This window comes from Carica papaya, chromosome 7 (assembly GCF_054855325.1).
Source record: "Carica papaya isolate Zhongbai chromosome 7, ASM5485532v1, whole genome shotgun sequence".
Taxonomy (NCBI): domain Eukaryota; kingdom Viridiplantae; phylum Streptophyta; class Magnoliopsida; order Brassicales; family Caricaceae; genus Carica; species Carica papaya.
Window position 1 is genome coordinate 23836011 of NC_142315.1, and position 27874 is coordinate 23863884.

A 27874-nucleotide genomic window follows, 5' to 3' on the forward strand; every position below is an offset into this window, starting at 1 on the left:
TTACTTCCTAGCTTCCGTAGTAGGAATCAATTTTTTCTTACGCAATCAGAACCTCTGGCACAAAAGAATTTAATGAGGGTGGGGATTTCATTAAATAAAAAACGTTGTAATTATTATTTAGAGACTAAAGTTTTACTATGGAGATAAAATGAAAATTGAACCTAATGGAAGTTTATAGCCAAAATCAGCTTTAAGCCCGTGCGAGAATTTTGTATTGCATAATTAACGTAATTAACTCGAAGTTTATGCTGTTTAATTCTCTTAAATTGTGAACTCAAAATTGTTTGAAACCATGCATTATAGTTGTCTAAAAATTAAAATACACATATATTTTTATGAAAAAATAAATAAATATCATTACATTCACATTTTATTTTTATATTCAGAATATTTTAATAATAATTATTATATATTATTAGATTAAATAGATATTTAAGTATTATTTATATTATCACGATAATTTTGTTTTAGTATATTTAAAAAATTTTAAAAATTAATTATAATATAGATTATCATCTTCTAAGTACAAATTAATAAGTTTTAGGAAATGAGGAATTCACGTGTCAAGACTCCTCATTTTCTTGTATATTCATTAATGAAATAAGATCGAATTTGTTTTCCCAAATAATAAAGATTTTATAACTGAATACCATTATATATATATATATATATATTAATGTACTTCCACACAAATATGATAAACTAAAAAGTAATTAGTTCTAAAAATTTATTACAATTATTATTAAATATCTTATAATAAAGTAAATTAAAACATGTTACCATTATGTGAATCAATTTATAGCAGTACTCAGTTAAAATCTTCTACGTGACAAGCCAAACAAGAGAAAGGAAGAACCAGCCAATTTCAAAGAAATCATGACATGTCGGATGACGTATTGAAGTCATGGTTGGGTTTAGATTGATTTCAATTCTTTTTAATAAAAATACGACTTCAACATTAATAAAAGAAATATTTAAATAAAAATAATATTCCAACTATAAATCAATTCTCAAATTCAAATTTAGGTGTTTGTAATTCATTTTTCACAGGGGAAAAAAAATATGTATATTTATCATTATAGAATTAAATAAGGTAAATTAAACTTCACCTACCAAATAATTAGAATCTGAAAAAAAATAAAAATACAATAAATTTGAACCAATGCAGCGTGGCATATATGGTTATTCGACAAGCTTTAGGATACATAATCATCTATAGTACATTGTCAGTTGCCGCATGTCAACTGGAATATATATATGTAACTAAGACTAAATACATGGAAATCAACAAGTCATCTTAATTTTTGCAGTGTGGCTCTCAGTTTGACAGCATTTTTGTACTATCCCCAATTTGGAATGTTGGCTGTGGCTTCATTTACCATTTTTACCAGCGTCACCTGCATCATATTCACTTAAAACCTAAAATCCAACAGCAGCAACAGCAGCAGCCCCATAACAGATTCACTTGTGTATTCGAGAATGTTAAACAGAACTTAGTATAAGCATAATAATCCCACAGATCAAAGTATTCCATACAAGGTCTCACCCTCTGCCGCTATGTTTAGCTTCATCAATATGGAAATTCTAATGTGCTTCACAGACATGATACCTCCGAAGAATGATTGACTAAAATTAATTGGTTTTCAATTTTTTCTAGAATTTTTGAATGCTTAAAGTATTTCTTTCTTTGGTCTAAAGGTTTAAAGTGATGAAAGCATATATGCCCATGCGGCACTATAATAGCACACACCCTTGTCCATGTAAAAACAATTTGATGCAATGAAGAAAATTGGAAGTTGAACTTGACAGGATATACGTATTCCTTGGTAAATGCCAAATATACATCGATAAACAAGCAGTTATAAGGTGTTGGAAAGCATACCACACTTTCAGGAACTCCAGGAGGAGGCAGGGGAAGGTTTCTTGGGGGTACGGTATTATCATATGATCTTTTGTCAAACCTCCATTCTCCAATCTTTCCATAGGTAAGCCGACCCTGAACAGTGAAAAAGAGATTGGCATTTTTGTCAAATATAATCTTAATACTAAATAAAAATCCAAAGGATATTAATGGACATTCTTAGTACTGCTGATTCATCAACCTAGCTATCATCTACCTGTCTGTATAAATTTTAAGTTGGAAGCCATGAGAATGTTTATCTCTTTCGCAACAAAGGCAGGAACTAATCATCAAAATAGTACCTTCATATCATAGTCACATCCATAAGTGTAATGAATGATGAACTTCTTGCCAACTTCTGTATCCCAAGGAGGCTGAATGTCATAAAACAGGCAACTGCTGGTAAAGATGATGGAAACTCAGCAAGTAATTGGCATCACAATGAAGTTCACAAGCAGCAAATTCAGAATAAGAAATATTCCTTTTGTCTTCCATTTTTTTGTTTTTGTTTTATTTTACTCATAGTCAAAGGAAAAATCAAGAGAAAGCAAGAATCAATCTTTATTAAGGAGAAAATGCAAGCAGCTTGATATCATGAATACATCTTTCCACGTAAATGCCAGAAACCCATTTTCTTCCTTTTTCTGTTCTTTTTTTTCTCCAATCGTCAAAGGAAAAAAATCAAGAGAAAAGCAAGAATCAATCTTTATTAAGGAGAAAATGCAAACAGCTTGATATCATGAATAGATCTTTCCACGTAAATGCCAAACACCCATTTTCTTCCTTTTTTCTGTCTTTTTTTTTTTTCCAATCTTTATTTAGGAGAAAGCGCAAGTGCTATCATGGATCTTTCCCATATAAATGCCAAACACCCATCTTTTGAGAATGAACGGCTGCATAAGGTACAAACTTAGGGAAGACTTAGAATTAGTCATTTATGTTTTATGATGAGATATTCCAACTTTGGTACAGCTTCCAATTTGCAAAAGGTCACTAAAACTTTAAGGAAAAAAATGAAGACGAGCTTCATCAAACCTGAATCATAAAATCCTTGTACAAGATGTTTCCGACTCCATGCAGGGCAGAGGAGACAGCATATGCATACCTGTATCCATGAAGGAGAGCAGAAAAGAACAAGGGGCTTCAGACAGTAAAACATGATATTAAGTTGAATAGGAAGTTCACATCTCAAGAAAACACAACATTAAGTAGAATAGGAAGTTCACATCTCAAGCACCCAGCCAAAAGCTTTATCTGCTTCTGAATCTTTCTTCATAGCCAACGAAACATTCATCCAGGTGGGAGCAATCTTCTTAAGAGAATCCTAACAATATTTGTAGAAAATACCCAGGTGATTCCCTATCGAGTAAACAAACCATTAAAAGAGCTATATATTCAAAACACAAACCTTCCCAATAATGACAGGAGAATTTCCGATGGGGTCAATGTTGGTTATTGGTCCTCTATCCTCTGGGAAGAACTTTCTCAATACTGATTCATACTTTTTTGGTTCAATATAAAAGAAGGGAAATGCAGCTCCAAGCCCATCTTTAGATAGATTTGGTATAGGCTTGACAATGATGTGATCTGGCTCTGCCATCAGAATATAACTGGATACACAATAAAAATAGCTCAAGTTACGGAGCATCTACAAAATGGATAAGTTACATCATTACTAAAGCTAAAGATTAAGTAGATAAATATTCATACTCTTCTTTTATGTCGGCTTGTTGAAGCCACTGTACAAATGCCCAAGGCCTGTTTAGGACTATATAACCCTGTAATTATTAGATTCGGAAATTAACATCAACAGAGAATATTATATGATTAAACCTGCAAGAACATATTTCATCCCCGGCAAATGGATATGAATGTTATTATTCAGAGGAATTGATGTGGTGAACTGGTGATACTGGAAATTCTAAAGTAAGTATTCAACAGCTAGACATCAAGAAGGCAAACTACTTTCCTATGCACAAAGGAAGTGCGTCTGAAGTATCTGAGCAAGCATAGAAGCTCTTTCCAACTTGTTCAAGAAGGGTCGCCAAGCCACTATTCTTGCAAAATCTCCTTTTATGAGACAAACAATAAACCAGCAATCATCTTCCAACTAATTAAGATGAACCTAACCAACTGTTTATAAGTTCACTATTCTGTATAGTAGTCAAATACTTAGGCTCCATCTGCTACATGCATATTTCCAGTTTTTATTACCTAAAATTGTATATATTTATCCACAAAAATGTACTGCTGGAAATGAAAACAAAATTTTGAAAGTTACATCGAAAATTTGGCATGACTATTTTTTATATTTTTATTTTAGTAGTAAGTGTATTCTTTTGTCAACTTTGATGATACGAGACTAAATCCCTTTGAGGGATCTTAGTACAAGCTTTATATACTCATAAAGTGCCAAACCTGACAGAGGGATCTCAGAACACATATTCCAATAATCATAAATTGCTAAAACTATTCAAGTCAGCATAACTAGTAGCCAAAGCTAGTCAAGAGAGCATCCAACTTGCTAAAATTAGTGAGTGAAGCACAGCCACTTATGCTAATTAGATTTATGCTAATTAATATGGTGTGAATTTGAAAAGAAGAAAACCCATGCTTTATTTATGTTTTAATGTATTTTTATTTATAAATTTTGAGAATTAAAATCAAAAAATACTTTTACCAAACGGAGCCCTAATATTTCTTATTTTCCTTCCTCCATGCTCCCAACTGTAAACCTTCCAAGGAATTACAGTAATCTCGACTTCCATATCAACAAAATGCACCAAAATGAAATAAGCTAATAAAAAAAAATTTCAATTCACGAAGTTACAGAGTTCTCCAAGCATACAGATCCCCCAAATACAGAAATCCACAAAGAAAACCAATTCAAATTTCTCAGTGACAAATTCAAAACGATATTAACGGCCAAAGTATTAATAAAATCACCAAGAACACTGAAGTACCAAAATTTAAACCGATACTCAGAAAAAAGGTCAGAAATTTCTGCAGTAACTGAAATGGTGGAAGCTTACCTGATCCGTTCCAGCTGGTAAAGGCTGCGCAACGAATGTGGGGATCTCATCCATAAAATTATCGGGTTTTCCCGAGTGCAATATCCTGGTAAACGCGCCCATTTCCGAGTTAGGTCCATTTTTGAACTTCTTAAACCAGTAGTACATGATCCGACACTGCCATGTATTGTACACGGAGTTTGAGGCCGTCACTGCTGTGTGGAACAGCCTCTTCCTGGAACCAGAACCGTACAATTTCGATCTGTCCATTGGCATTTTGATTACCGGGTCGACGTAGATTGAAGATGATTTTGATGGGCCGGGCAGTTCTTGTTTGAGCGGAGCATTTGCGGCGAGTATGATGTTATAGGTGATCAGAGCTACTGAGAAGGTTATGAGGAGTGGATAGAAGAGATTCCCACAAGCCATTTTCTCTGTATTCCTCGGGCTCTTTCTCTCCGAATGGGAATCAAAGGGAGAGAGAGAGAGAGGAAGTCAGGAAGAAGACGATGGCGGTTTCATGAAGTCGTCGGGTGCTAAAGGAGTAGTTGAAGAAATTGCTGGCCATGACTACTTAAAATTAATTAATTAATACCTCTCACAAAATAAATAATTAGTTGACATAAAAATAATCTTAAAAAATATTTTCCTCTTTATAACTAGAAATTAAAAAATTATATAATATTAATATTAAAGGGTCCTTTCATTCCATATTCCATAAAGCTATCATATTCGTATTTTTAAAATAAAATAAATTAACTATTCTTTTAGTTTATTAGAGTTAATATTTATATATTATAATTTTTAAAGTAGATAGTAGATAAAAAATTTAGAAAAAATAAAAAATTTCTATTATTTTCTATTTAAAGTATCATATATTCATAAAAATACTATAGTCTTAAATAATTTTAAATGTTAATTGTTATAAAAGAATTATGTTCAATTTTATATTATATGACATTATCACATTATTTATCATAGGATGTTAAAATTAAAAAAATTTGAAATGAGAACTAATTTAGTAAAATCTAATAATAAATTATTAAAATGTAAATATTCCCTTTTTTTAGTGAAGTGTAAATGTAATTTTAATGTAAATACAAAAAAAAAATGAAATTTTATATTATCTACTTCTTTTATTGAGTCTACTGTTTAATTATTGGGCCAAAGGCCTGCCATTACTGGGTCAAATGCCCGAAATTATTGGGTCAAGACCCGCAATTAGGGTCAGGGCCCACAATTATTGGGTCAGGGCCCACAATTAATGGACCAAAGGTCGTACTTATTGGGCCCCCAACAAAAATGTACTTCCGTAATAAGTTTTCTCCGAGTAGCAATGCACTAGGGTTTTCTCTGCTTGCATACTCTTGCGACCTCTATATCCACGAGGGTTTTCTTTCTTACCAGTTCTGAATTCAATCTTCATATCTAATCATGGCGGAACAGGTTCAGATTCTTCTCGCCATCTGGCTCTTCACATGCATATACATACGCAAATATATTCCTTGTCCTTTATTAGTATTTCTAATTATGCTGCTATTGCGTTTTAGACTGAGAAGGCGTTCCTGAAGCAGCCGAAGGTTTTCCTTGCGTAAGATTCCGACTATAGCTGCAATTTATTTTTGAACTCTATTATAGATAAGTGCATTTTGTCGCCGTTTTTGGTTGCTCAGTGTTGAAAAACTGGAATCAAATCTATCATCAATCTGTAAAAATCCTCACGATCTGGTTTGAGTTCTAGGAACCAGAGAGGGAAAAGCTAGAGGGAGAAAAGGGAACGTCGAGTTTGAGAGGAAGAGAAAAACGAGAGCTGCTTTGCATTAATCATGTTCACAGTATAAATATGATGATAATCAGTTTAATTAGCCACTAATTGCAACTAATCACTCAGCAACTAATTACAGTTAATTGTACTAACCAACATCTGACTTTGGTTAGCTTTTATCTAACTTCAGTTATGTGATGTGTCTAATCATCATCAGCTACAGCTATATTTATCTCTAATACTCAGTGAATGTAGTAGAGAACCGGTGGTAATCTTTTAGTACATGTCTCGTTGAAGTTGATTTTTTTGTCCTTGTGATCGACTGTGCAGCTTGTTCTTTTTAAAACTAGATTTCTAATTATTTCTTATTTAAAAGAGAAGTTTAATTTGTTAGCATATACTTATTAGAAGAATTTTCTTGCGATTTTGTAGCTCGAAGAAGTCAGGGAAAGGAAAGAGGCCAGGAAAAGGAGGCAACCGGTTCTGGAAGAGCATTGGTTTGGGATTCAAGACACCAAGAGAGGCAATTGAAGGTTTATTCCTTTTCGTAATCTGGTAGATTATGTCTATTTTTTCATAATTAAGTGCAGTGCTTAGTGAGCTTTTCTTGGTCCTCGACTCATGAAGCAAGATTATTGTGCTTATCTGTGTATGTGGAATATGGATGTAGATATTTTGTAAAATGACTAGTATCTGGATTGTTTTATGTAATGGTTAGTAGGTACATAACAGAGCTTTCTATACGGTTTGGCTGGAAACATTTAATGGGATGGGTCTAATCAATTATCTATTCATGAATTCGTATAAAAATTTTGGAATACTGTGTTTTAAGTTCTGTTTACCTAGAATTTATTGACTTAAGTTGTTCCGGGCTCTTTTAGAATGTGGCTCATCAGTTGTTTATCTTTGTCGCGAATGATATCTACTTCGTAACTATATTTTATGGAGTTATAGACTGGATGTTTAACATTTTTTTGGAAGATATTATGTTCTCTTCTAGTTTTCAAGCATGTTTAGGATTTCATATGCAGAATCAGCGACCTTTTCTTTTAAGCGGGTTGTTAAAAATATAATTAATCTGGAATTAATAGTCTCATGCAATGATCATATATCTCATTTTATGGCTGCTTATATATTGGATTTCTTGTGGTTATTTTTAAAAAAAAAAAAAAGTGATAGACTTTTTGTGGTTGTTGCATCATTAATGGCTATAACGGTTGGATCTTGCATTTTGGAGTTTACTAATTGGATATTTGGATTCCTAGATCTGTTTGAAGGAACATCATGGTAGGAAAACATATAATGTCCTTAACTTTCAAGCATAGAACTGATTCAACCAATGTAGTGGTTCTTATTGGGTTGCATTCAAGTGGAACTAGGGGAGCATACCATTATTTTATTTGTCATGAGTCATGGTGTCATTTGGTTTTAGGAGACTTTCTTGAAGGTTTTTTATTGTACAAGTTCTGTATCTGTATTTACAGAAACATGACCTGAATTCGCTTGCTTTACTTCTTTAGGCGCTTATATTGACAAAAAGTGCCCTTTCACTGGCACTGTTTCCATCAGGGGTCGCATTCTAGCTGGTACTTGCCACAGTGCAAAGATGGGAAGGACCATCACTGTCCGACGCAACTATCTTCATTTTGTTAAGAAATACCAGAGGCAAGGCTCTTAACAATTTTAAGTTGCTTTTTATTCCTAACCTTTTTCCAGGCAATAAATTTTACTGTGTTGTAATTCTTAGATATGAGAAGAGGCATTCTAATATTCCAGCGCATATATCACCATGCTTCCGTGTTAAGGAGGGGGATCATGTTATTATTGGCCAGTGCAGGTGAATACCTTTTTAATTTTATTTTTCTATCAGAATTTCAAATTCTCTGGTTTCCTTATTGCTCATAGAAGATTCTTCTTTTAGGCCTTTGTCGAAGACAGTCAGGTTTAATGTGTTGAAAGTGATACCTGCGGGGTCATCTAGTGGGGGTAAGAAGGCATTTACTGGGATGTGAACTTTAGATCTTTTATTCCAGAAACCTTTGAATATTGCTAAAAGTTCTTACGAAATGTTATTTAATTTTTCCTCTTCATAATGAATAGTTTCTTTTCATGGAATGTTTTTGTATTTGGAAAAATTTGCCACTTTGTTCTTCAATGGTTACAAGTGCTTTGTTCAGTGCTTTGTATCTTTAGTATACTTTCTACTTCTCTTGTCATGCTACTGTTGCTATAGGCGAAATGTTGACTCTATTATATAGTGCTTTGTTTAAAACAAATTCAGAATTTTTGTGAATGTAGTTCATCATTCTAGAGGTATTTTTGATCCTTTTCTACTTTAACTACGTAAGGATGAATATCTAAATGAATTGCCAGTTGATGTAGAATTCTTGCATTATGTGCATAATAATACTTAAAAGAAAAGAAAAATCAAAGGGATCTCAACGCATTAAATTGACATTAAGACGCTAAAATATGGCTTCCAAATTTCTGTACTACTAATCACATGGTTCTTTAATAATTATTTGAAATGAAGAAGAAATATTAAGTTCTGAGCTCAAATTTGTTGCCTTTTTAAATTGAATACCACGAGCTATATTAGTTGTAGCTCTATAAACTATTTTCTTCACTTCTAACTTTTTAGTTGGTTTGTGTAGAACTGATAAAGTTTGTGTATTAAAGTTAATGTTCAAGTACTTTGTGCTACTATTCATGATTTTAGAGATTTAAGAAAATTTTGGTGTTATTTTCTAATTCTGTCCTGCAGTTCTTTTAAAATAAAAATTATTAGTATTCAAGAGAGAATTTACTCCCAAGATCACACTCAGAATGCAAAATTAGCTTTTTAAATTTCAAGTGTGAAGAGTTATTGTTCGTTCGTGGTTTTATGAATTTCTTTAATAATTTTGATATGATAGTTGTCTGTATTTAATCTTAATCATGTAGACTCCGAAAACTCACATGGATTTGAAGAAAAACCCATTATAAACTTATACTAAATTGCGTCCCTATAGCATTTAAAATTAAAACCTTTATAAGTAATAATAAATTCACAATTTAGAACGTTAAAAAATTATAACATTGAATTCACAAATTTGTTTGGAGCACATTGAGGTATCCTTTTTTTTTTTATGACAGATTTACCCCTTTTTGTGTGGCTTTGGTGGGCCCTAATATTTCCAGCAATTGCAATGACTTTTTTATCCTTTCATATTCAACAAAAAAAAAAAAAAAAAAAGATTGTTTAGATCTCATCTATTTTTTATTTTAATATTTCTATTTAACGGACGTGATTATTGAATTCACCGTCCTGGCTCGTGATAAATTAAAAAGTTGCTCCTGACACTCCGAAATAAAACCTTGAAACTCATCATATTTTGGGTGAAATTGCTATCTTTTTAATTTGTCATTTATACACATAAATCATTCATTTTTATCACGAGAAATTAATATTCTATTAATTTATATTATTTCGATTTTATTTATATTATATGTTAATATTTAAATTAAATAAAATTAATAATACAAAATATTAAATCTTTTCGAAAAGTGATTTGGTCTAAAAACATAAGATAAAAGAGAATTAAACTTTCATACATTTATTGATTTACTCATTGTTAAGATGAAATAAGCATATTTTTACGTTCACACACAATAGATATGAAAATCTGATAAAAATGATATATCAACAAATTTTCAAAGATTGTTTATATATATATATATAATTTTAATTTAGGGGACAAACCGAATCTGTTCATCACATCCTTCGATGAAACATTTTGAATCTGTATCGAATCGCTAGCTACATGTATATCTCAATCAAAATAAATTTTATTTTATTTTAATAGGATAAATTAATATCAATTTTTAAAACAATTCATTCTATTGGTATTTATCAAACCTAATATCACTAAATTTATTTTTAACTTATACCCATTAAGTAATTTTTTTCGCATAGAATAGTAAAATACAAATTCTGTTTCAATAGAGCATATATTTCTATTACCATAAAATTCATAAATGAAGTGGTTTATAGTGAGCTTATCTTTATCCTTCTTATCATGATGACTCTTGTATGTGTTCATAAGAAAATGAATTTGTCAATTTTTCTAGGCCTTAAAAAGGGCGTATAAACATATAAGAACTCCTGAACAAAAATAGAAAAAAGATGTAACTTCGATTCCTTCTAAAATGGGAAGATTTTTGGCACAAGAACAGGTTGATTTGTATAATCTTGACATGGTTTTTATTTTTTGATTTTTTAAAAAAAATAATATCATTTCTCCTAACTGTATTGAATAGAACATGTTGAGCTTATTCTTTTGAATTTATGTAATCTCACGAGAGATCTGTAAGTTTAAAATTTATGTAGTAAGAATTTGCATGATCATGAATAAAAAATCTGTATAGTTTGTACCTGTATTTTGAAACCTAACAAATAATCTACTAAAAAATCTACAATTCTTTGGATATTAAAAAAACTAACACATAATCAACTAAAAAATAAAAACCTAACAGTCAAGCAACTCGCTGTAACTCTAGAGGCTTTCAGAAATACTAATTTAGCTACATAAAAGTTTTTAAATGACATCTAAAGCTACCACCTTGCAGAATCAACATTTAACAGATCAAATAGTTAAATAAAAAAGCTGATATGTTCATCAACTTGCCTATTGATGCCCAAAAGAAATTTTATCTTTTGGGATGCACCACTCCACTCATCCCCCCAGACATTCTACGAATGTTCCGGTTGCAGGACTTGGTCAGAAGGATTACTCTCTCTGCATCAATAAGAGCCAAAACACAGTTAAAACTGTTCAAAGAAACAGTTAGAAAGCCCAAATTACAGTTTCCTCTAGTGTTTTGCGTGACAGTATAATCAATGTCATTGAGTTTTCATTATTTTACATCATAACCATCCAATTTTTTGGGGTATTTATCTTATATATATATATATATATATATTTTTTTTTTTTTTTCTTCCTTCCCCTGAGTTCTGATTTGTTTCTTCTTGAACTTTCCGTATTTGTATTTAAAAATCTAGACATGTGGAAATGTTTTTTTAAAAAAAAATTATTTAAAGTGACAATTTAGTACAAAATGACAAAAGATTCAACTCTCACAAAACAAACTAAAATTTGAATTACAATAAAGCAAAGGGAGAAACAATATCAGTTTTTAGGTTTATGCAGGTATCATTATCAAAACCCTAATTCCTTTGGGGGGAATGGCATACCTTCTGGCGTTTTGCATTTGGTGGGGATGAAGGCTCAGCGTGTGGCCTTGACGTCCCAATATCTGAGTCCAACTCCTGCATATGAGAATTAACCATAAACCCAGATTAACTGTGGTTCCCAAATTTTCAATCCTAAATGTAGAATCTAAAACTCAAAGTTTCACACTTTGCAGCTGATTCTTCAAGTACATGTACTAGATACAAAGCTCATATTCATAGGAAGAGACATCAAACAGAGAGAAAATAGGTAAGTTTATCAACCTGTCTTTGGGAAGCTTGTCTATTAATAGTATCTTCAGAAGATGGACCACCTGAACCAATAGTGTTTTGGGATATAAGAGGCATTATTTGGCGAAGCACATTAGAGAGAAATGCTCCTTCCTCACTCACTCTTGGAGATGCTTCCTCTGTGTTAGCAGTAGCCTCAGCTATTTCTGAAGGTTCTACAACAGAAGAATGTGTTGCACTTCGAGAATTGCCACGGGCAACATCTAACTGCTCATGCATAGACCTCAGCATCTGACTGAATCTGGAATGCAACTCCGGAAATCCTCCACCATTTTGAGTGCTAATACCAGAAGGGTTATTCCCTGAAGTATTATGATTGCACAAATGAATACAGACTAAAAAGGCAGAAGGGAGAGGGGAGAGGGGAGAGAAGGATTCTTTTGTAAAATATGCACAATTGAAGGGTGACGGAGCACATAAATTTATTTGCAGAATGCACATATTTTCCTTTCACCTTCTACATGTATCATAGTCTTAAGCTAGCATAACTACCATAAAAACAGAACTCTCAAATTATAGGCTGCTGTTCCTCATGAAAGGAAGTTAGGAAAATAACGGGAAAATGGAAAATTGTCAAATAAACTAAATAGGCTTTTGGAACGCATCAATCAAACAAGTATTCTTAATACTCAATTTTGCATGTACATTGCACTAGTAGAGATATAAATGTTAGTAGCTTTAAACAAAAGCCATCCACGAAGTCAACAAGGTCCAACAGCAACAAGATTTCAGACAAACACACCACAGCAACAATTCAGAAAGTGAGGACAAAGATAGCATGAAGTGCAATGAACACCAGAAATAATTTGGCATGACTTGAGAACAATTTTAAAAAGGGAAAATCAACTGAAACAGAAATAATTCTCCAATAGTGAGAATACTTTAGCATAAAGATGACGAGAAATCATCTGAAAAGACGAAACTCGATCAGGTCCATTACATATTAGATCCTGAATCATCCATAAAAAGAAATGGTAATACCAGCTTATCCGAAGATTGATTGAAAGCAAAAGAGAAGCCTCCCCAAAACAAGAATGAGACACCAATCACAATACCAAAGACCTAGCTGACTGAGAAAGTAATTTTAAACTGCCAATACCTTCTCTGGCAGGAAACCCAGTGTTCTGTTCCTGCCTATCAAATTCAGGAATTGGTAACCTCTCAGCATTTGGTCCATTAGGGTTATGTTCAGCAGATGGTTGAGAACCTCCAGCAGCACCTATATTACCCAAAGATACATGCTGAACTCTCGCAAATACTGGTAAGACTAATCCCACTGATCTACGTGAAGGACCAGAAGATGCAGGCCTAATACTAGGAATTGCTGCTACCACAGTCCTAACAGGCAAAACTCGTACTTCAGGTTCTGTATTTGCTGATGGAACCCCAGCTGCTCTTGCCACAGCTTGATTCATAGAATTTGCTACACCAGAAAGTGGTGGATTTATTTGTCGCTGGGATTGGTTTGGACCACTCTGTTCCGTGTGGTTAACAGAAACTGACGGACCTATAAATGTGGAGTAACGAGATCAGAAATCAAATATGGCTGACATGATCAGTTAAGGTACAAAAAACACGCAAAAAGTTATAAGATGAAAACTTAACAGTCTTATGATAACAAACAGAGACTTAGAATCTCCCCTATCGTGATGCACCACATTATAGAAGTTGACTGATCTTCATACCTGTTCGTATTGATATGTCAATGTTCCTAGGGATGGCTTCAGAACCAAGACTTCCACCAGATGAAGACCCAGGTTGCATGGTTCCGATTGGAAATGCCCCAAACCTTGTTCCTAGTTGAAAAGGCTGTGGCTGCTCATTAGTTTGACCACAGGAAAAAAAAATCAGAAAAGGGAAATAATATACTGATTTAAAGATGGGCATATGTACGCAGAACACACCTGCACCATTATAGGATTGGGGCCTGTACTGGATATAAATGCTGCAGGTCCAGCATTAACCACAGCATCAACCTGAGGAAGTCATAAACAAGCCCCCAATGAGAAGAATGAGCATAGATGCCTTAGTTCATGCACATTCCCACACCGAGTTTCATTTAGAAAGCTAAGAAAACAGGGAAATAAACGCACCGGCGTTTGGCCCAACCGCAACATCATAGTTGTGCGACCAAGCTCAAGCAGTGAAGCACCTAAGTTCTGCAAAAGCACCCCCGATCGAAGCATGTTTAGCTGAAAGGCTGTCCGCGTTGATGGATCTGTCACATTTCCATGATCATCTAGTTGGCTTGCAAGATACTGCATATGTGTAAATACCAAAGGACACAAAAATCAGATAACAAAAAAGGAACAGGAATTAATTTTCTCTTTAAGTCAAATAAACCCTAGAACCAAACTACCGTAATCTCTATTCCTTTGTGTGCAAAAACTTAGTTCAAGCTCTCATTCCCAGAGAGCTTTAATTTCTCTCAATATTTTTCAATAATTATTTATTACAAAATTTTCTTATAACAAATCTTCAAAGATTCTATATTCTTAAAAATACACAATCCCTCTCCATTATGCCTCTTCGGAATTCTTCAGAGTTTCCTGATCCATATTTCATCCATTACTTGTAAGATCTGGATTCGCACTTTTCAGGACAAACTTACATTGCAGAGCAATTGGATTCAACTGGATTAAGTCAAGAAATTTTTAATGCAGGTCCCATCTAGATTCTAGGTGTATTGAGACTTAAAAAATGATCTGAAACATTCCTTTGTCACCACAATATGTACATGTCGGCGAAATAATTTTTGTGGCACGAGTAAATCAACAGTTCAGATCAACTGGATTCAACTGGATTAAGTCAAGAAATTTTTAATGGAGGTCCAACCTAGATTCTAGGCGTATTGAGACTTAAAAAACGATCTAAAACATTCCTTTATCACCACAATATGTACATGTCGGCGAAATAATTTTTGTGGCACAAGTAAATCAACAGTTTAGACATGCTACGAAACTTCACCAAAAAGACATACAGATATGCATTCTACTGCTTGTTCAGTCAATAGTTGTCTCATTGATCGCATCACTTCCGCTAAGGACGATGGACCTGGGAGCCCATTCTGCTGTCCAGTTGTCTGCGGCATGAGACCAGATTCTACCACATTACTTCCATGAACAGGAGTAGCTTGTAAAATGTTTCCGTTAGCCCCTAAAGCAAATTCAAAATTTCAAGATCTGAGGATAGAGAAAAGTGAAATTGAAAACAAAAATCAACATAATGCCAAGTTTTTTTATTAAGGGAATGATTTCTTTGACAAAAAGGTGTAAATTTTATACTAACCATTACTAACAAATTCATTCCTCAAATGATTTAGATATTGAGATAATGTTGTCAAAGAATCATGAATAACCTGCGAGAGCCACAAGGAGCCTTACTTTTCTTTGTAGTTAGAAGAAGAAACAGAAGATTGAGGGAAGCAGGCAGGGGAAAAAAAAGAAAAAAAAGATGCACCGACTGGAAGCTGGAAAGGCTCCAAATTATTAGCAGTTCCAGGTACAACACCCAGAGGACTGGAGGGATTCCCTGCTGTAGCCTGGTTGGCAAGCTGTCTGCTGGAATCTCTTGCACCACTTGCAGCAGACACTCTCGAAAGTCTCTCCAATGCATATGCCTGCCACAAAAGCAACGTTTACATGTAACCCACAGATGAAAGAAGGTTTTTTGATAATGCTTTAAGTGCTTCAAACCAACAAAGAGACTCTATGCAACTACTATTCTTGAACTTGATGCCAGTTCATGAAGCAAGTATTTGTAGTTACCCTAAGATCATCCCATTCAGTGCCACTTCCGGCACTTGAAATTCCGGAAGAACTCAGACCTGTAACCTGTCATTTGAGGGAAAAGTTAAGCAGAGAAAAAAAAAAAAATTATTTGCCAAGTAAATGCATGATTAAAAGCAGTTATCAGTTCAGAATTTTTAGCACCAACCTGGCTGAGATCTGGAAAAGTTCCATCCCCTTGTTCAGAAATATTGAAGGTCCCTACTACTATACTGGAACCCCGACCACCGTAAGAGTTCTCAGTGTTTGAAGCAGGATTAGTTGCTGAAAATGTTGCTAAATAATCAAATTAGCAGATGGAAAGTTAAACCTATCTCTAGATATCATTGGTTCAGATATTTATAAGGAGACAATTAGATTCATTAGGAGAAAAAACAATTTATTAAAGCAGGAGGAAGTACCACAAAGATTTCTGATTGGTTTGTATGTTGTGTAAGGAATTCAGTTGTTGGGCCACACAATAGAATAGCAAAGGAATTGCCAATAGAAAGTGTAGGAATGCAAATGAAAAATGCATCAGACTGTAAACAACTTGAAGAAAAAGAAAAGGCTAAATATCTAAGGGAAAGTTTTCATGAATTTAATGCAACCTAGATCAGCCGTCTTAGAGAAGCAACATTTACAATAGTACAGAAATGAGAAAGTGGCCTGTATATGGGTCACACCCTTGTTGCTGTTAATAATATTTCTATCTTCTCTAAAAGAAAATAGGGAAAGGTATGAAAAATGTTACCCATTGTTGGATTTCTTTTTTATGACTATTTTTAAATAGAAAAAATGTGCAATTAACTGATAAAGTTTTGTTTGTTCCGCCAAAATTTATAATACTCCTATGCCTTTTGTATATCATTTCAAATGATAGTCATTTTATTGTTAATTTTAACAGAAAAATTGAAACATCCCAGTTTTGTGGTATTTCTCAAGCAAAGCTACACATCTGAACATGAAATAAATGCCCACCATCAAAATTATGTTTAGAGAGAGGAAAAAAATGCATGCTATGGAAGAAGTTGGGTATATCTTAAACAAAAATCTGAAGTGCATACAATGGACGATATATCTTAAACAATTATATAAAGTTATGTCACCAGTTAAATTTCTCAAACAGATAAGAGACTTATAGAAAATCCTACCTGAATGATCAGGCAAGGCCTCAGACAGTGAGGGAATTGGCTGCCTGACAACCAGATGCAACGTGTGACCATCTTCCACATCTGAGCTAAATTTATTAAGGAAGCCATACAAATAGGTTGACAAAAGATTTAAGAGAATTTGTATCACTAATATCTATTTAATCTACTCCACCATGTTACTGAAGATCCATTTTCCAAGCATTGGACAACTCTTTATAAGAAATCAACTTTAATTTCATAATGAAACACCAACATTAACTTAAATAGCAATTTTAAGCCCCAAGTTGAAATGTTTTTTCAGATCCGAAAAAGGAGTCCAGAGTAGAAAAGCCACAAAAAGGGGTTTTTAACAGAATAAAAACTAGAGAAGAATAATCAGCTATATTTACTTGCATTCCATAATCCTAGCATCCACAGGTTCACCTAGATATTTATTTCGTGAACTGGAAATATACAAATATAGGACCTGAACATCGAAGCAATACTTTTTCAAAATAAAGGATGCGGTAAGCTGAAAGGAGCTGATCATCCTTCAGAACTTTTCCACGGCATATCAAACGTTGTTGTTCTGACACAACACCAGTCACAGAAGCAATTTGTTCCTTCAATGCAGGAACGGGAACCTGCAAGACAAGACAAAATCAAGAACAGAAACAGACGAGAGAAAACATAGTATAGGTAATGGAAACTAAAAGCTGCAAATTATAGTGTAGACGGCCTAGCAGCAGGTAGTCTGCGTGCAGCACAGCAAAGACACTAATTGGAAAAACTTATAAGCTATCTGTCCCGCGATCAACAGAAAAAAACCAGTGTCTCAGACAAGAATTGCAGACTTGTCCAGGAACATATCAGGAAGCCATCTTAGGTATGTAATGAAGAAGTAAATGGCATTTACGCATTTATCCACTCTTAAGGTGTAGGTTTGAGAGTCCAATGTTTTTATCTTTATCTCCACAGTAGCTTCAGAACAGCCAGCCTCGTGACTTCCAGAAACCATAAGTTCGTCTCCACCACTGATTCCCATTTTTTCTACAGCTTCACAACACTTAAAAAAATATCCACACTTTCAGCACGTACAAATCAAGAAAAAACGGGATTACTAAATCAAACAATATCAATCAAAAGAAAAAGTGTCAGGAACACACCAATAGCCACCAAATTCTCAACAAGCAGCATCCATTAACCATAAAAAACCCATTTGGATGCCTGATGCCGAGTAAAAATATGAAATTCTCACAACTTAAATTTTTTGAATATATATATATGATATATGTAGAGTTATCATAATATATTGATTCCTAAAAGTGTTCCATTTAAACCATGTAGTGTTTGACTCATTGTAGCAGAAACTTTAAGAAGAAAAACAACACAAGCTATGTATCAGCCAGCCAGTCTTAAATATCTTGCCTTTGCTTAATTCAATCAACCAAAAAACCAGTATTGGATCGTGAAGACTTAGAAGAGTGCTCAGCCTGGGTGAACAATTTTAGGTGTCAATCAACCAATTTGACAAGCAGAGAACGTTCTCCATTTGAGAAGATACCTTGAAATAAAAAAAAAATAAAAAAAAAAGGAGTTTGCTCAATGGTTAATAAGGATGCTGCTCAGATATGGAAAAAGTAGCAAATTTACTGAAAGACGAGAATCAACAAAGCCAATAAAGATCAGCAGCCCAGCTTACTCCTCCGTATTTAAAGACATCCTTGACGAAAAAAAAAACGAGAGAGAGAGTAAAGAAACCAGCTCTAAGCCCCAAGTCCGAGAAAGTAATAGGCTCCAAGCAAGACATAAATCAACTTGAATTCGGGACACTTACTAGAAATCTTAGAGGAAAACTGAACTTGATAACTCATCATATGAAGAGAAACAATTTCTCTGGGGGGTTTTTCAGAGTTGAAGATAATTAAGCTATAACGAAAAACCAAATAAAATTTTATTGTTAAAAAAATATACATGGAAAAAAATCTAACAGGACAAGACAAAGCCAATATTAACTCTATTATCCATCAAACTCAATTCAATTGCGATAGCATCAAGAGGAGAGTTCAAAGAAAAGAAAAAGAAAGCCGAATTGACTAAATTACTCCATAAAGCAGCGTTGCTCCTAACTGTATACCCAGCCTCAGTCTCAATAGCTCCTATCGACGAGACATAGAAAGCTTCAAGGTACTAGCAACTAAAAAAGCACAGCTCAATTCATCATCAAGACAATCAAAAGACCAACTTTTGGCTTCTATGAATCAAAAAGTAACAGAACGCTGCAACCAAACAGAAAATCGGTGCTCCCCTATCCGATACAGACATTTAAATGTACATCATAATTTTTCATCCGATCAATTCAACGCCAGAAGAAGTAGATAGAGATTGATACCTCCGTTGATTGAAAAACAGTGATTGTATGTTCGACAATGGATTTTTCCTCCGGAAAGGAAAATCTGAGACTGAGAGGAGAGGTAAAAAAGATATGCCGCTGATTTGTCTCTCTCCTCTACTCTTCTTCGCCGTTAGTGCGCTCGGAAATTCGCAGGAGTCAGTTCTTTTAATCACCGCCCGATGCCATTACTATCACGAGTTAAGGCGGAGTCAGTTCACTTTATCACCGTCTGATGCGATTAGTATCACAAGTCAAGGCATTTTTAGTTTTGTCTACTATTTATTTGTGTCCTGTTGTTTTATCCGAATTCTGTTAACTCCGTTTCCGTTTCGTCTGTGGAAGTTTTCCCGTCAGATTGACCGTAATTTTTGTAATTTTTTAAAAGTCTTCAGTAATTTTCAAATAAGCTTTTTCCTGGACAACTAATTTATCTTTTTTTTTTTTTTTTTTTTTTGGTATCTTCCTTTACGTTGTATTTTACTCAACTTCTACTTTTATAATAATATAAATAAAAATTTATACGAAAACAGTGTTATAATTTTTAGTACAGATCAAATTAATTAGCTTTAGAGTTCTAGATTTTCTTAAAGAAAATAAGTGATATTTATTTAATCATACATTGAATACATAAATTATTAATTTTTATTTGTTAAATAGCTAACATATACATATAATAATAGAATAATTTTGTTTTACTATGATGCTAAATTTAATTTTTAGACATTACTAAAATATGAGATATAATAAGCGATTTAAACAAATAATATTAAATTAAGTGAGTGATCTAAGTAACAATGTAAATTGAAATGATAATAAAATATCATAATTAAAAACTAAAAATTAGTAAAAATAATAAAACTAGTATCAATCAATTGTAAACAAATTCATTTTTTTATTGTTATTTTTTAATTTACATTTATGTACTATGTTGGCTCAACCATTCTTAACAAAATTTTGGACCGTTTTTATATATTTAAAAAACTTATTCCTAACTAAATTTATGTGTATTGAAATTCTTCCTTTTTTTTCACTATGCATACTAATAGATAAAATTATTTTATAATATGGGTAGTTATATAAATTAATGTAGTATCCTATAAATCAAAGTAAAAATAGAATTTGAGGTTTATATGAATATACATGAATCTGATAGTGCCTTCACAAATATAATGTGTGCAAATAGCAAAAGAATCTACATATATGTTTGTTTATTGAAGTGCATGGAAAATGTAGACCTCTCATACCGTGAGACACGAGTCTTTTTAATTGATTATCTACATTCAAATATTCAATTATCTCACTTAATTATAATACATGTACAAAAAAAAAAAAAAGTTTACTTCGATAATAAACTTCTTGATGCCCTTATATTGTACAAACCTGATTCTTATAATGACAAGAATTTGTGTCATTATATAATTCGTATAATTAAAATTATATGTGAAGTTGGTCACCCAAATAAATATTATTGTCACGAATGAGGCTACCGCCAGTTGTATTGTTAGGATCATCATAAATCGAACAATGTACATATTAGTCTTGCACCGCTCTATAGGAAGAGGGGACTATACCATAGGGTTATAGACTTTTTTTCTTAAATTTTACTCATGAGATTTTTACCTGTACGCAAACTAAAACTCAAGAGTAAGATTAATCAAACTACTTAGGGATATAAAACTCTCATTATTTTTATGTACAAATTTGTTTATTCTTCTCTATATGAGTCATATTGTGATTGAAAAAATTATTTTATAGTTTATTAGCTAATTTTTATAATCAAATTTCATATCATTCACATATTAAAATGAAGAAAAAATATTATATTAATATATTATTTATTAATTAATTATTTACATACTCGTACTTTTACCAATGAAATAGAAGAGACTTTAGAGTGAATGTAATACCATGAAAATTAATCATAAGAACTTTTTAAGTTAACTAAAGATGAATCACTTGCTACTTAATTTAATTAAAATATATATATTTTGCAAACTCATTTCAAACAAAATCTACACCTTCTCTATCTCTATGTATTAAAATTTACCAACAAAATAATCACTTGAAACTAGTCCCTTTAGTTGTAGTTTAATGTGAAGGAAACATAAATATATCAACTTAAATTTGAAAAAGACATCTTTAGGGACCATGTTGAAAAAAAATCTAAGGGAAGCAATAATTTAATGAAGATTAAATATTAATAATGAGAGAATTAACAGATGAGAGAACCAGGAGAAGAAGAAAAAACAAATGAGAGTAGGACATAGACAAGAGCTGTGCTTTGATTCATTAGTCAAAAAATACACAGTGAAAAGGAGAGATTGTAGTGGCAGCCAGCCACCACAATTCCTTGGAGAAAGAGCCTTGAATTAATGACATGTTTCCTGGAACTCCTGGGTCCTTCCCATTTTCCTTCAAATCATTTTCCTTTGTCTGTTAGCTTTTTTCCCCTTCTTTTAACATTATTTATTTTCCATCATTTGATACCCACATTCTCTTAGACAGATATTTTCTTTTAAATTATTCAATAGGAACCATATCATAATTTATCTTTCATAATAAAAAATAAAGACTTTTCTTTTCTTTCACATAAATTTGATAATTTTATAAAATGATCTAATAGAGTCATTGAACTTTTTGGCTCTTAACCATGGTATCAAACTTTCCTGTTAATTTTTACATGTAAAGTGTAAAAAGTTTAACGTTTTAAATGAAGAAAAGATTGGATTTTTGGTTAGGAACTGGTATTTTGACATGTTTGGCTAACTGGTAATCTGCGAGAACCGCCATTAGTACAAACTATTCAATGCTTGGTTTTGGTTCCCTCTCTCCTCTCGCCTAACCGCCACAGTCATTTTTCTCTTTTTCTGCGTTTGTTGCAATGGTGTATTTTTACAGGTTACTGCAATTTTCCCTGGCAGTTGCATTGCTCTTCTTTTCTTGCTTAACATTTCTTCCTTTCTCCCACGGAGCCTCTCGCTTCCTCCCTCCACTTCCTGCAGGTACTTCTCCTTACATACTAATGTCAGACTTTTTTGTTTTCTGTTTGTTTCCCTCGAAAATCTAGCAGAGTGGAGAAAGAAACTTCTCATTATTTTAGTTTTAAAACCCGAGTAGTGGATTTTAGTTTTTGAGCCTTATTTCTCTCTCACAGACAGACAAGCTCCGTTCTTGTTCTTTTGTTCTTCATACTTTATCTGTTTTCCAAAATGTATCAGAAAGAAAAAAAAATCAACAAACTATTTCATCTTTAAATGTTAAATACTGGGTTTAACTTTTCATCAAAAAGTTCAAAATTTAATCTTGTGATTATCTTAATCTTTCTGTTACTCTCCAAATTGGCTATCAAAAGTCTATTTTGCTTACCTTTTTTAAACAAAAGGAAATTAAGGGCCCTGTTTGGCATTTTCCTGCTGATTTTCTGTTTCGTTTTCAGGGGGAGAAAATAAAGCAAGGTATGGTTTGGAGCTTTCATGGCGGAATACTAGCAGGAGGTCTGTTGTGGAGGGACCCATTGGTGAACCAGTCGAGAACCCTTTACTAGTTCTAGCCCCCGAGCGCACCTACAGAAAAGACCCTCTTGATGGGTTCAAAAGATACACTGGAGGATGGAATATCAGAGATCGCCATTACTGGGCTGTAAGTTTCATCAGATTTGCCATGAGAATCATTATTGGAATTACACATAATAAATAAATATATTTATAAAGCTGGGTAATTTTTCTTTTTCTATCTGAAACTTATATCACTTCTGCATTGCTTAAAGCTTTTTTGAAAAAATTGTTTATAAGCTGTCTAAATTATGAACCTTTTTACCATTTAACAATGATAAACTTCTGGTTAGAGAGCTTATAAGCTTATCCCATATTGACCAAAACAATAAGTTGAGTTTAAGAATTTAAGTTTTTGTTTTCAGGATAACAATGTCACATAGGAAATTCGATCTGTGAAACTCTTTCTTTCTTAACTGATTACTTCATCACTGTCTTAAATGCAGTCTGTGGGCTTTACTGCAGTTCCCTTTTTCGCCATTGCTGCAATCTGGTTTGTACTCTTTGGGCTGTGCTTATTGCTCATCTTTCTCTGCCATTTCTGTTGTAAACGAGAACCTTATGGCTATTCTCGAGCAGCTTATGCTCTCTCCCTCATTTTCCTCGTAGCTTTCACCATACTTGCAGTGTAAGACTTCTTTCTGACTCAATTCAAATTTATGTTGAAGGGTTTTTGTGGGACAGACGAGAAGAGAATAGAAGTAATTTGCCTCACTGAGGAATTTTGGTTCAATGCATTTTGGCTGTTTTGAACAATTGTAAAGTTTGTATGAGATTTATTTGCGAACAATGCTTGCTTCGACTAGAAGATTATGAGTTGAATCCCATTGATGCATTTCAAATTCTCTCAAATTTAATAGAATTTGAATGAATTGTTCTAACTCGGCATAACATTTTCCAATAAACTCAAATTTATTATCTCCTAATCAAATTTGCATTTCTCTTGTGGACTTGTGAACGAATTTCATATGATTTACTTCATTCTATTTTACTGAGCAAATAACCCTCTTCCCGTTCTTCCCCTCCTCTTCATGTCCAGTCCCAAAGGAACCTGTGTTTTACTGCGAGGATTTGATATTTTTTTCTGTAATTACAGAGTTGGCTGTGTAGTTCTATATGCTGGCCAGGGAAGGTTCCATAGCAGTACAAAAGAAACACTGGAGTATGTTGTGAATCAAGCTGATGCCACTGTGGTGAAACTGAAGGATGTCTTAAACTATCTTTCTGCTGCTAAGCAGATTGGTGTTGACCAAGTGTTTCTGCCTTCCAATGTCCAAACTGACATCGATCAGATCGAAGCAAAAATCAGCTCTTCCGCTGACAATGTTGCCAAAACAACAATGGACAGTTCGGATGATGTAAAAGATCTTGTGGATTCAGTGTAAGAGAATGACTGTAAGACCTTTGATTTTTTTCTTTATTAGTGATTTTTGAAGTAACCTATGTTAAGATACAGTATAAATAATAAATTTATCACAATCTATTATAGTTATATGGTATTAGGGTTTGAGATCTCCATTTGAGGGGATAGGATGCAAGATGTCCAAAATTAGAGAGAGATGGATACACTATATTGGCTCTTTGATTCTGAGTCATGACATTTATAGGCCAGAGGATTTTAAAAATGTTATTGATATACTTGTTAAGATGTAAATATTTGTAAATAGGATGCACCTCTTTGATGTCATATTCTTAATATACATCTTACACTTTTTATTTTTACAAAATAGGGTTTGAGATGTTGGTTTTGAACCTTTGGTTTTGCAAATTCGTTATGTGTTCTAGTAATTTGTATGTGCAATGTTTCATGTGCTTATCTAGCACAAGCATAACAAACATAATTATGCTTGTGCGTGAGAGGAAATTTGAAGTTATAGTATAGCAAACTGTGTCATTTTCTACTCGTTTACATTTTTGAGAAATCTGATTACGACTTATTAATCTATAATTGTGTAAAAGGAGCATGGTAACGTTCTTGCAGGCGGCTTGCACTTATTGTAACGGCTGGAATTATGCTTGTCTTGACATTTCTTGGGTTCTGTAAGTCTTTTCCATTCCCTTACTAAGATACTGAACAATTTCCTTTTTTTAACTATTTGAAATTCTCCATCTTGGTCTTAATTTAATTGCACAAATTATTAATTTAGTTCATTTATTATTTTAAATATTTAAATTAGTTCCTGTACTTTTTTTTTTTGTTACTTTTATCTTTGTACTTAGAAAAAAATTTCTATTTCAGTCTTTACTTGTTAACAGTGTTAATGGAAGTACCACATGAACCCAAATTGGTCGCATGACACATTCTGAGTGAGTCTTTATCCACATTAGATGCGACATGTCTGATGACATGGTATCTGACATATACTTTTTAGTTCATACAACTTAAACTGGTTCAATTAAAAAATTTTAGTCTAGGTAAAAAACAGACCGATCCACTAATTTTAACCCGAAAATCTCAAATTTTCAAATTCACCACTTCTTCTTCCTCGCCTTCTCTGTTGTGATTCTTCCTCCTTGCGCTCTGATTGGAGTAGTGTTTGCAATCTCCTTCTGGTAGCTTTCCCCACTCCTTCTGATGACTCCTCCAGTGAACTAAATGTGCTTTTCCAATCACACAACCCAAGATATTCAGATGCTTTCTACCCTTTGTATATTATAATGATAACTTCCTAGGGTATGAGGACATGAGTTTTTTCTTGCATTTCAAATAAAGTGAGAACAAATGAATCAAAGTACAACTGAAGATGAACTCAAGATGCTCAAACAAATGAGAGCGCAACAAGCAGCCACCAGTGAGTGAGACGAGGGACAATCAAGCACCAGAAGAAGCCACCAGCAAACGAGAAGGAGAGAGCGCAACTAACAAGAGATCTCTGTGCAACCTGCCGAGAAGAAGAGCACGACGAAGGAGATTTAGGGTTCGGTGAATTTGGGATTTAGGGCTAAAAATGATTAACTCAACCTAGTGTTTTCTTAACCTGGATTGACCGGCTTATTTATAAGAAGTTAAATCTTACCATGTCAAGATGCCACGTCATCCATCTGATGTGGATGACGACATATTCAGAATGTATCACATGGCCTGTTTGGGTCCATGTGGCACCTCCAATAACACCATTAACGGGTAATAACTGAAATATAAATTTTTTAAAAGTACAAGGCATTACAAAAAAAAGTACATAGACTCATTTAAATATTTTAAAAAAGTACAGGGACTAAATCAATATTTTGGCGTAATCTAATCATATTCTATGCATTTTTCCAGTGTTCTCAGTTTTCGGAATGCAGTTTCTCGTGTATATGTGAGTAAAGCTCTGATATATCCCACAAACTTGATTTTCTTTTTCCTCACGCCTTTTCCTAACGATTGATTCTCTATACATTGTAGCCTCGTGATCCTAGGATGGATTCTTGTTGCTGGAACATTTATTTTGTGTGGCACATTTCTCCTTCTCCACAAGTAAGTTTGAATTTGAATGTTATGAGTTTTATGAATTTGAATGTTAAATAATAGATTAAGTTTTATGAATTTGAATGTTGAATAATCGATTGCTTCAATCATCCAAATTGCTTTTAATTATCAGGAATGGCCTAATCTGTTATTTATAACATGCTTTGATACCCTGATTAAATTGGTCAAAATCTGTTAACAATTAACTGTTTATATCATACCTTAGCTTCTCCGAGAATTCGGGTAAGTTGATTCTTCTTAATTTGCTTGACTTGCCAGTGCTGCCGCGGATACATGTGTTGCTATGGAACAGTGGGTTGAAAATCCCACTGCTCACACAGCTCTAGATGACATACTCCCTTGTGTTGACAACGCAACTTCTCAAGAAACCTTGATGCGAAGCAAGGAAGTAACTTCTCAGCTAGTTGATCTAGTTAACGAGGTCATAACAAATGTTTCCAACATTAATTTTGCCCCCAACTTTGTTCCAATGTACTACAATCAGTCTGGTCCATTGCTGCCACTGCTCTGCAATCCTTTTTTCTCCAATTTTACTGATCGAGCTTGTACTCCCGGTGAAGTTGACTTGAATAATGCTACTCAGGTAAGTCTAAAGAAAATATAGGTAGAATCATCATAACTTGTGAATCAAGTATTAGAAGTCAAAACATTGAAGCTCAAACCGAAGTTTTATTTGAATTTTACTTGGACTCTGACTATGGTTCGTTGAAATTAAAGATGGATTCGGAGAGGCGGCAAACTTTGAACAGAATATTGAACATGATATTAACTTGATTCAATGGAAGCAGGTGTGGAGCAGTTATGTCTGTCAAGTTTCACCAAGTGGGATATGCACAACAACCGGCCGGTTGACTCCAGCCATATACAGCCAGATGGTGGCGGCCGTAAATGTGAGCTACGCACTCTACAACTATGCTCCTTTCCTTGTCCAGCTACAAGACTGCACATTTGTGCGGCAAACATTCAGCGATATATCCAGGGACCGGTGTCCCAATCTGCGTCGATACAGCCGATGGATCTATATTGGCCTGGTCATGGTGTCGACGGCGGTAATGCTGTCGCTGATCTTCTGGATGGTCTATGGAAGAGAGAGGCGTCGCCGGCTCTACGCCAAAGAGCTCAGAGACCACAATGGAGAGGACAAGGATGTTCCGCATCTGCATGAAACAATTTGAGGTAAGGTCCTGAAGAGAAAGGGTTAAGCAAAACGGTGTCGTTTGGTTGTTTGCAGATCAGTTTGATTTCAAGCTCTGTAAATCTTGAAGTTTTAACGTATGCTGAAGTATGAGATTAATTTACCAAATAACTAATCCTCAATCCTTAATTATCAATTTACAATTAATAATTATTTTCATGGGC

At 33.6% G+C, this 27874-nt stretch overlaps 5 protein-coding genes across 15 annotated transcripts; 2 read left to right on the forward strand and 3 right to left on the reverse strand.

Moving 5' to 3' along the window:
• Nucleotides 1-1128: 1128 nt before the first annotated feature.
• On the reverse strand, nt 1129-5474 carry LOC110807050 (hydroxyproline O-arabinosyltransferase 1). The gene is made up of 8 exons (XM_022032070.2): nt 4933-5474; nt 3611-3678; nt 3309-3510; nt 3127-3224; nt 2936-3005; nt 2203-2274; nt 1883-1996; nt 1129-1397 (listed from the first exon to the last, which is right to left on the reverse strand). Exons 1-8 carry the CDS (start codon nt 5338-5340, stop codon nt 1341-1343), a joined length of 1089 nt encoding a protein of 362 aa, XP_021887762.1. The 5' UTR covers nt 5341-5474; the 3' UTR covers nt 1129-1340.
• Nucleotides 5475-6230: 756 nt separating this feature from the next.
• On the forward strand, nt 6231-8852 carry LOC110807031 (small ribosomal subunit protein uS17-like). Its single transcript, XM_022032049.2, has 6 exons — nt 6231-6357; nt 6462-6502; nt 7109-7209; nt 8197-8341; nt 8424-8513; nt 8598-8852. The coding sequence occupies exons 1-6, from the start codon at nt 6346-6348 to the stop codon at nt 8686-8688; spliced, it is 480 nt and encodes a 159-aa protein (XP_021887741.1). The 5' UTR covers nt 6231-6345; the 3' UTR covers nt 8689-8852.
• A 2205-nt stretch (nt 8853-11057) lies between these two features.
• On the reverse strand, nt 11058-19733 carry LOC110807037 (Ubiquitin-like superfamily protein). 10 transcript variants are annotated; one of them, XM_088207498.1, is made up of 17 exons: nt 19490-19732; nt 18526-18661; nt 18014-18163; nt 17624-17741; nt 17119-17199; nt 16134-16261; nt 15965-16030; nt 15661-15816; nt 15486-15555; nt 15178-15353; nt 14291-14455; nt 14102-14173; nt 13883-14012; nt 13297-13704; nt 12171-12499; nt 11910-11984; nt 11058-11454 (listed from the first exon to the last, which is right to left on the reverse strand). In XM_088207498.1, exons 3-17 carry the CDS (start codon nt 18140-18142, stop codon nt 11446-11448), a joined length of 2112 nt encoding a protein of 703 aa, XP_088063624.1. In that variant the 5' UTR covers nt 18143-18163; nt 18526-18661; nt 19490-19732; the 3' UTR covers nt 11058-11445. The 10 variants fall into 10 exon arrangements, with proteins under 10 accessions (XP_088063624.1, XP_088063626.1, XP_088063625.1 ...); XM_088207500.1 differs by having other exon boundaries at nt 13883-14006; nt 18014-18661; nt 19490-19733; XM_088207499.1 differs by lacking the exon at nt 18526-18661.
• A 2310-nt stretch (nt 19734-22043) lies between these two features.
• Nucleotides 22044-27869, forward strand: LOC110807043 (uncharacterized). The gene is made up of 10 exons (XM_022032062.2): nt 22044-22261; nt 22391-22494; nt 22929-23131; nt 23490-23671; nt 24140-24424; nt 25025-25083; nt 26309-26345; nt 26432-26503; nt 26774-27098; nt 27304-27869. The coding sequence occupies exons 1-10, from the start codon at nt 22203-22205 to the stop codon at nt 27688-27690; spliced, it is 1713 nt and encodes a 570-aa protein (XP_021887754.1). The 5' UTR covers nt 22044-22202; the 3' UTR covers nt 27691-27869.
• On the reverse strand, nt 25404-26854 carry LOC148253077 (uncharacterized). 2 transcript variants are annotated; one of them, XM_088207584.1, is made up of 3 exons: nt 26716-26853; nt 26061-26174; nt 25404-25925 (listed from the first exon to the last, which is right to left on the reverse strand). In XM_088207584.1, the coding sequence occupies exons 1-3, from the start codon at nt 26788-26790 to the stop codon at nt 25803-25805; spliced, it is 312 nt and encodes a 103-aa protein (XP_088063710.1). In that variant the 5' UTR covers nt 26791-26853; the 3' UTR covers nt 25404-25802. The 2 variants fall into 2 exon arrangements, 1 of the variants encoding a protein (XP_088063710.1); XR_015813324.1 differs by lacking the exon at nt 26061-26174 and having other exon boundaries at nt 26716-26854.
• Nucleotides 27870-27874: the final 5 nt, after the last annotated feature.

Bases quoted from the DNA above. Each gene is read 5' to 3' on its own strand.
- LOC110807037 (XM_088207499.1), bottom strand. From the start codon at position 18,142: ATGGGAATCAGTGGTGGAGACGAACTTATGGTTTCTGGAAGTCACGAG. The intron at 17,742-18,013 runs GTAAATGCCATT...CTTGTCTTGCAG, and splicing joins CCTTAAGAGTGGATAAATGC to GTTCCCGTTCCTGCATTGAA. The intron at 15,817-15,964 runs GTAACTACAAAT...CTTTTGTGGCAG, and splicing joins CTGAATGGGATGATCTTAGG to GCATATGCATTGGAGAGACT.
- LOC110807043 (XM_022032062.2), top strand. From the start codon at position 22,203: ATGAAGAAAAGATTGGATTTTTGGTTAGGAACTGGTATTTTGACATGT. The intron at 25,084-26,308 runs GTAAGTCTTTTC...GCATTTTTCCAG, and splicing joins CTTGACATTTCTTGGGTTCT to TGTTCTCAGTTTTCGGAATG. The intron at 26,346-26,431 runs GTGAGTAAAGCT...TATACATTGTAG, and splicing joins ATGCAGTTTCTCGTGTATAT to CCTCGTGATCCTAGGATGGA.
- LOC110807031 (XM_022032049.2), top strand. The intron at 7,210-8,196 runs GTTTATTCCTTT...TTACTTCTTTAG, and splicing joins ACCAAGAGAGGCAATTGAAG to GCGCTTATATTGACAAAAAG. The intron at 8,514-8,597 runs GTGAATACCTTT...TTCTTCTTTTAG, and splicing joins GTTATTATTGGCCAGTGCAG to GCCTTTGTCGAAGACAGTCA.
- LOC110807050 (XM_022032070.2), bottom strand. From the start codon at position 5,340: ATGGCTTGTGGGAATCTCTTCTATCCACTCCTCATAACCTTCTCAGTA. The intron at 3,511-3,610 runs GTATGAATATTT...TTGTGTATCCAG, and splicing joins CAAGCCGACATAAAAGAAGA to TTATATTCTGATGGCAGAGC. The intron at 3,225-3,308 runs GTTTGTGTTTTG...AAATATTGTTAG, and splicing joins CTCCTGTCATTATTGGGAAG to GATTCTCTTAAGAAGATTGC.
- LOC148253077 (XM_088207584.1), bottom strand. From the start codon at position 26,790: ATGTATCCGCGGCAGCACTGGCAAGTCAAGCAAATTAAGAAGAATCAA. The intron at 26,175-26,715 runs GTATGATATAAA...TTTATATTTCAG, and splicing joins GAATTCTCGGAGAAGCTAAG to TTATTACCCGTTAATGGTGT. The intron at 25,926-26,060 runs GTAAGATTTAAC...TCTTCTCGGCAG, and splicing joins TGACGTGGCATCTTGACATG to GTTGCACAGAGATCTCTTGT.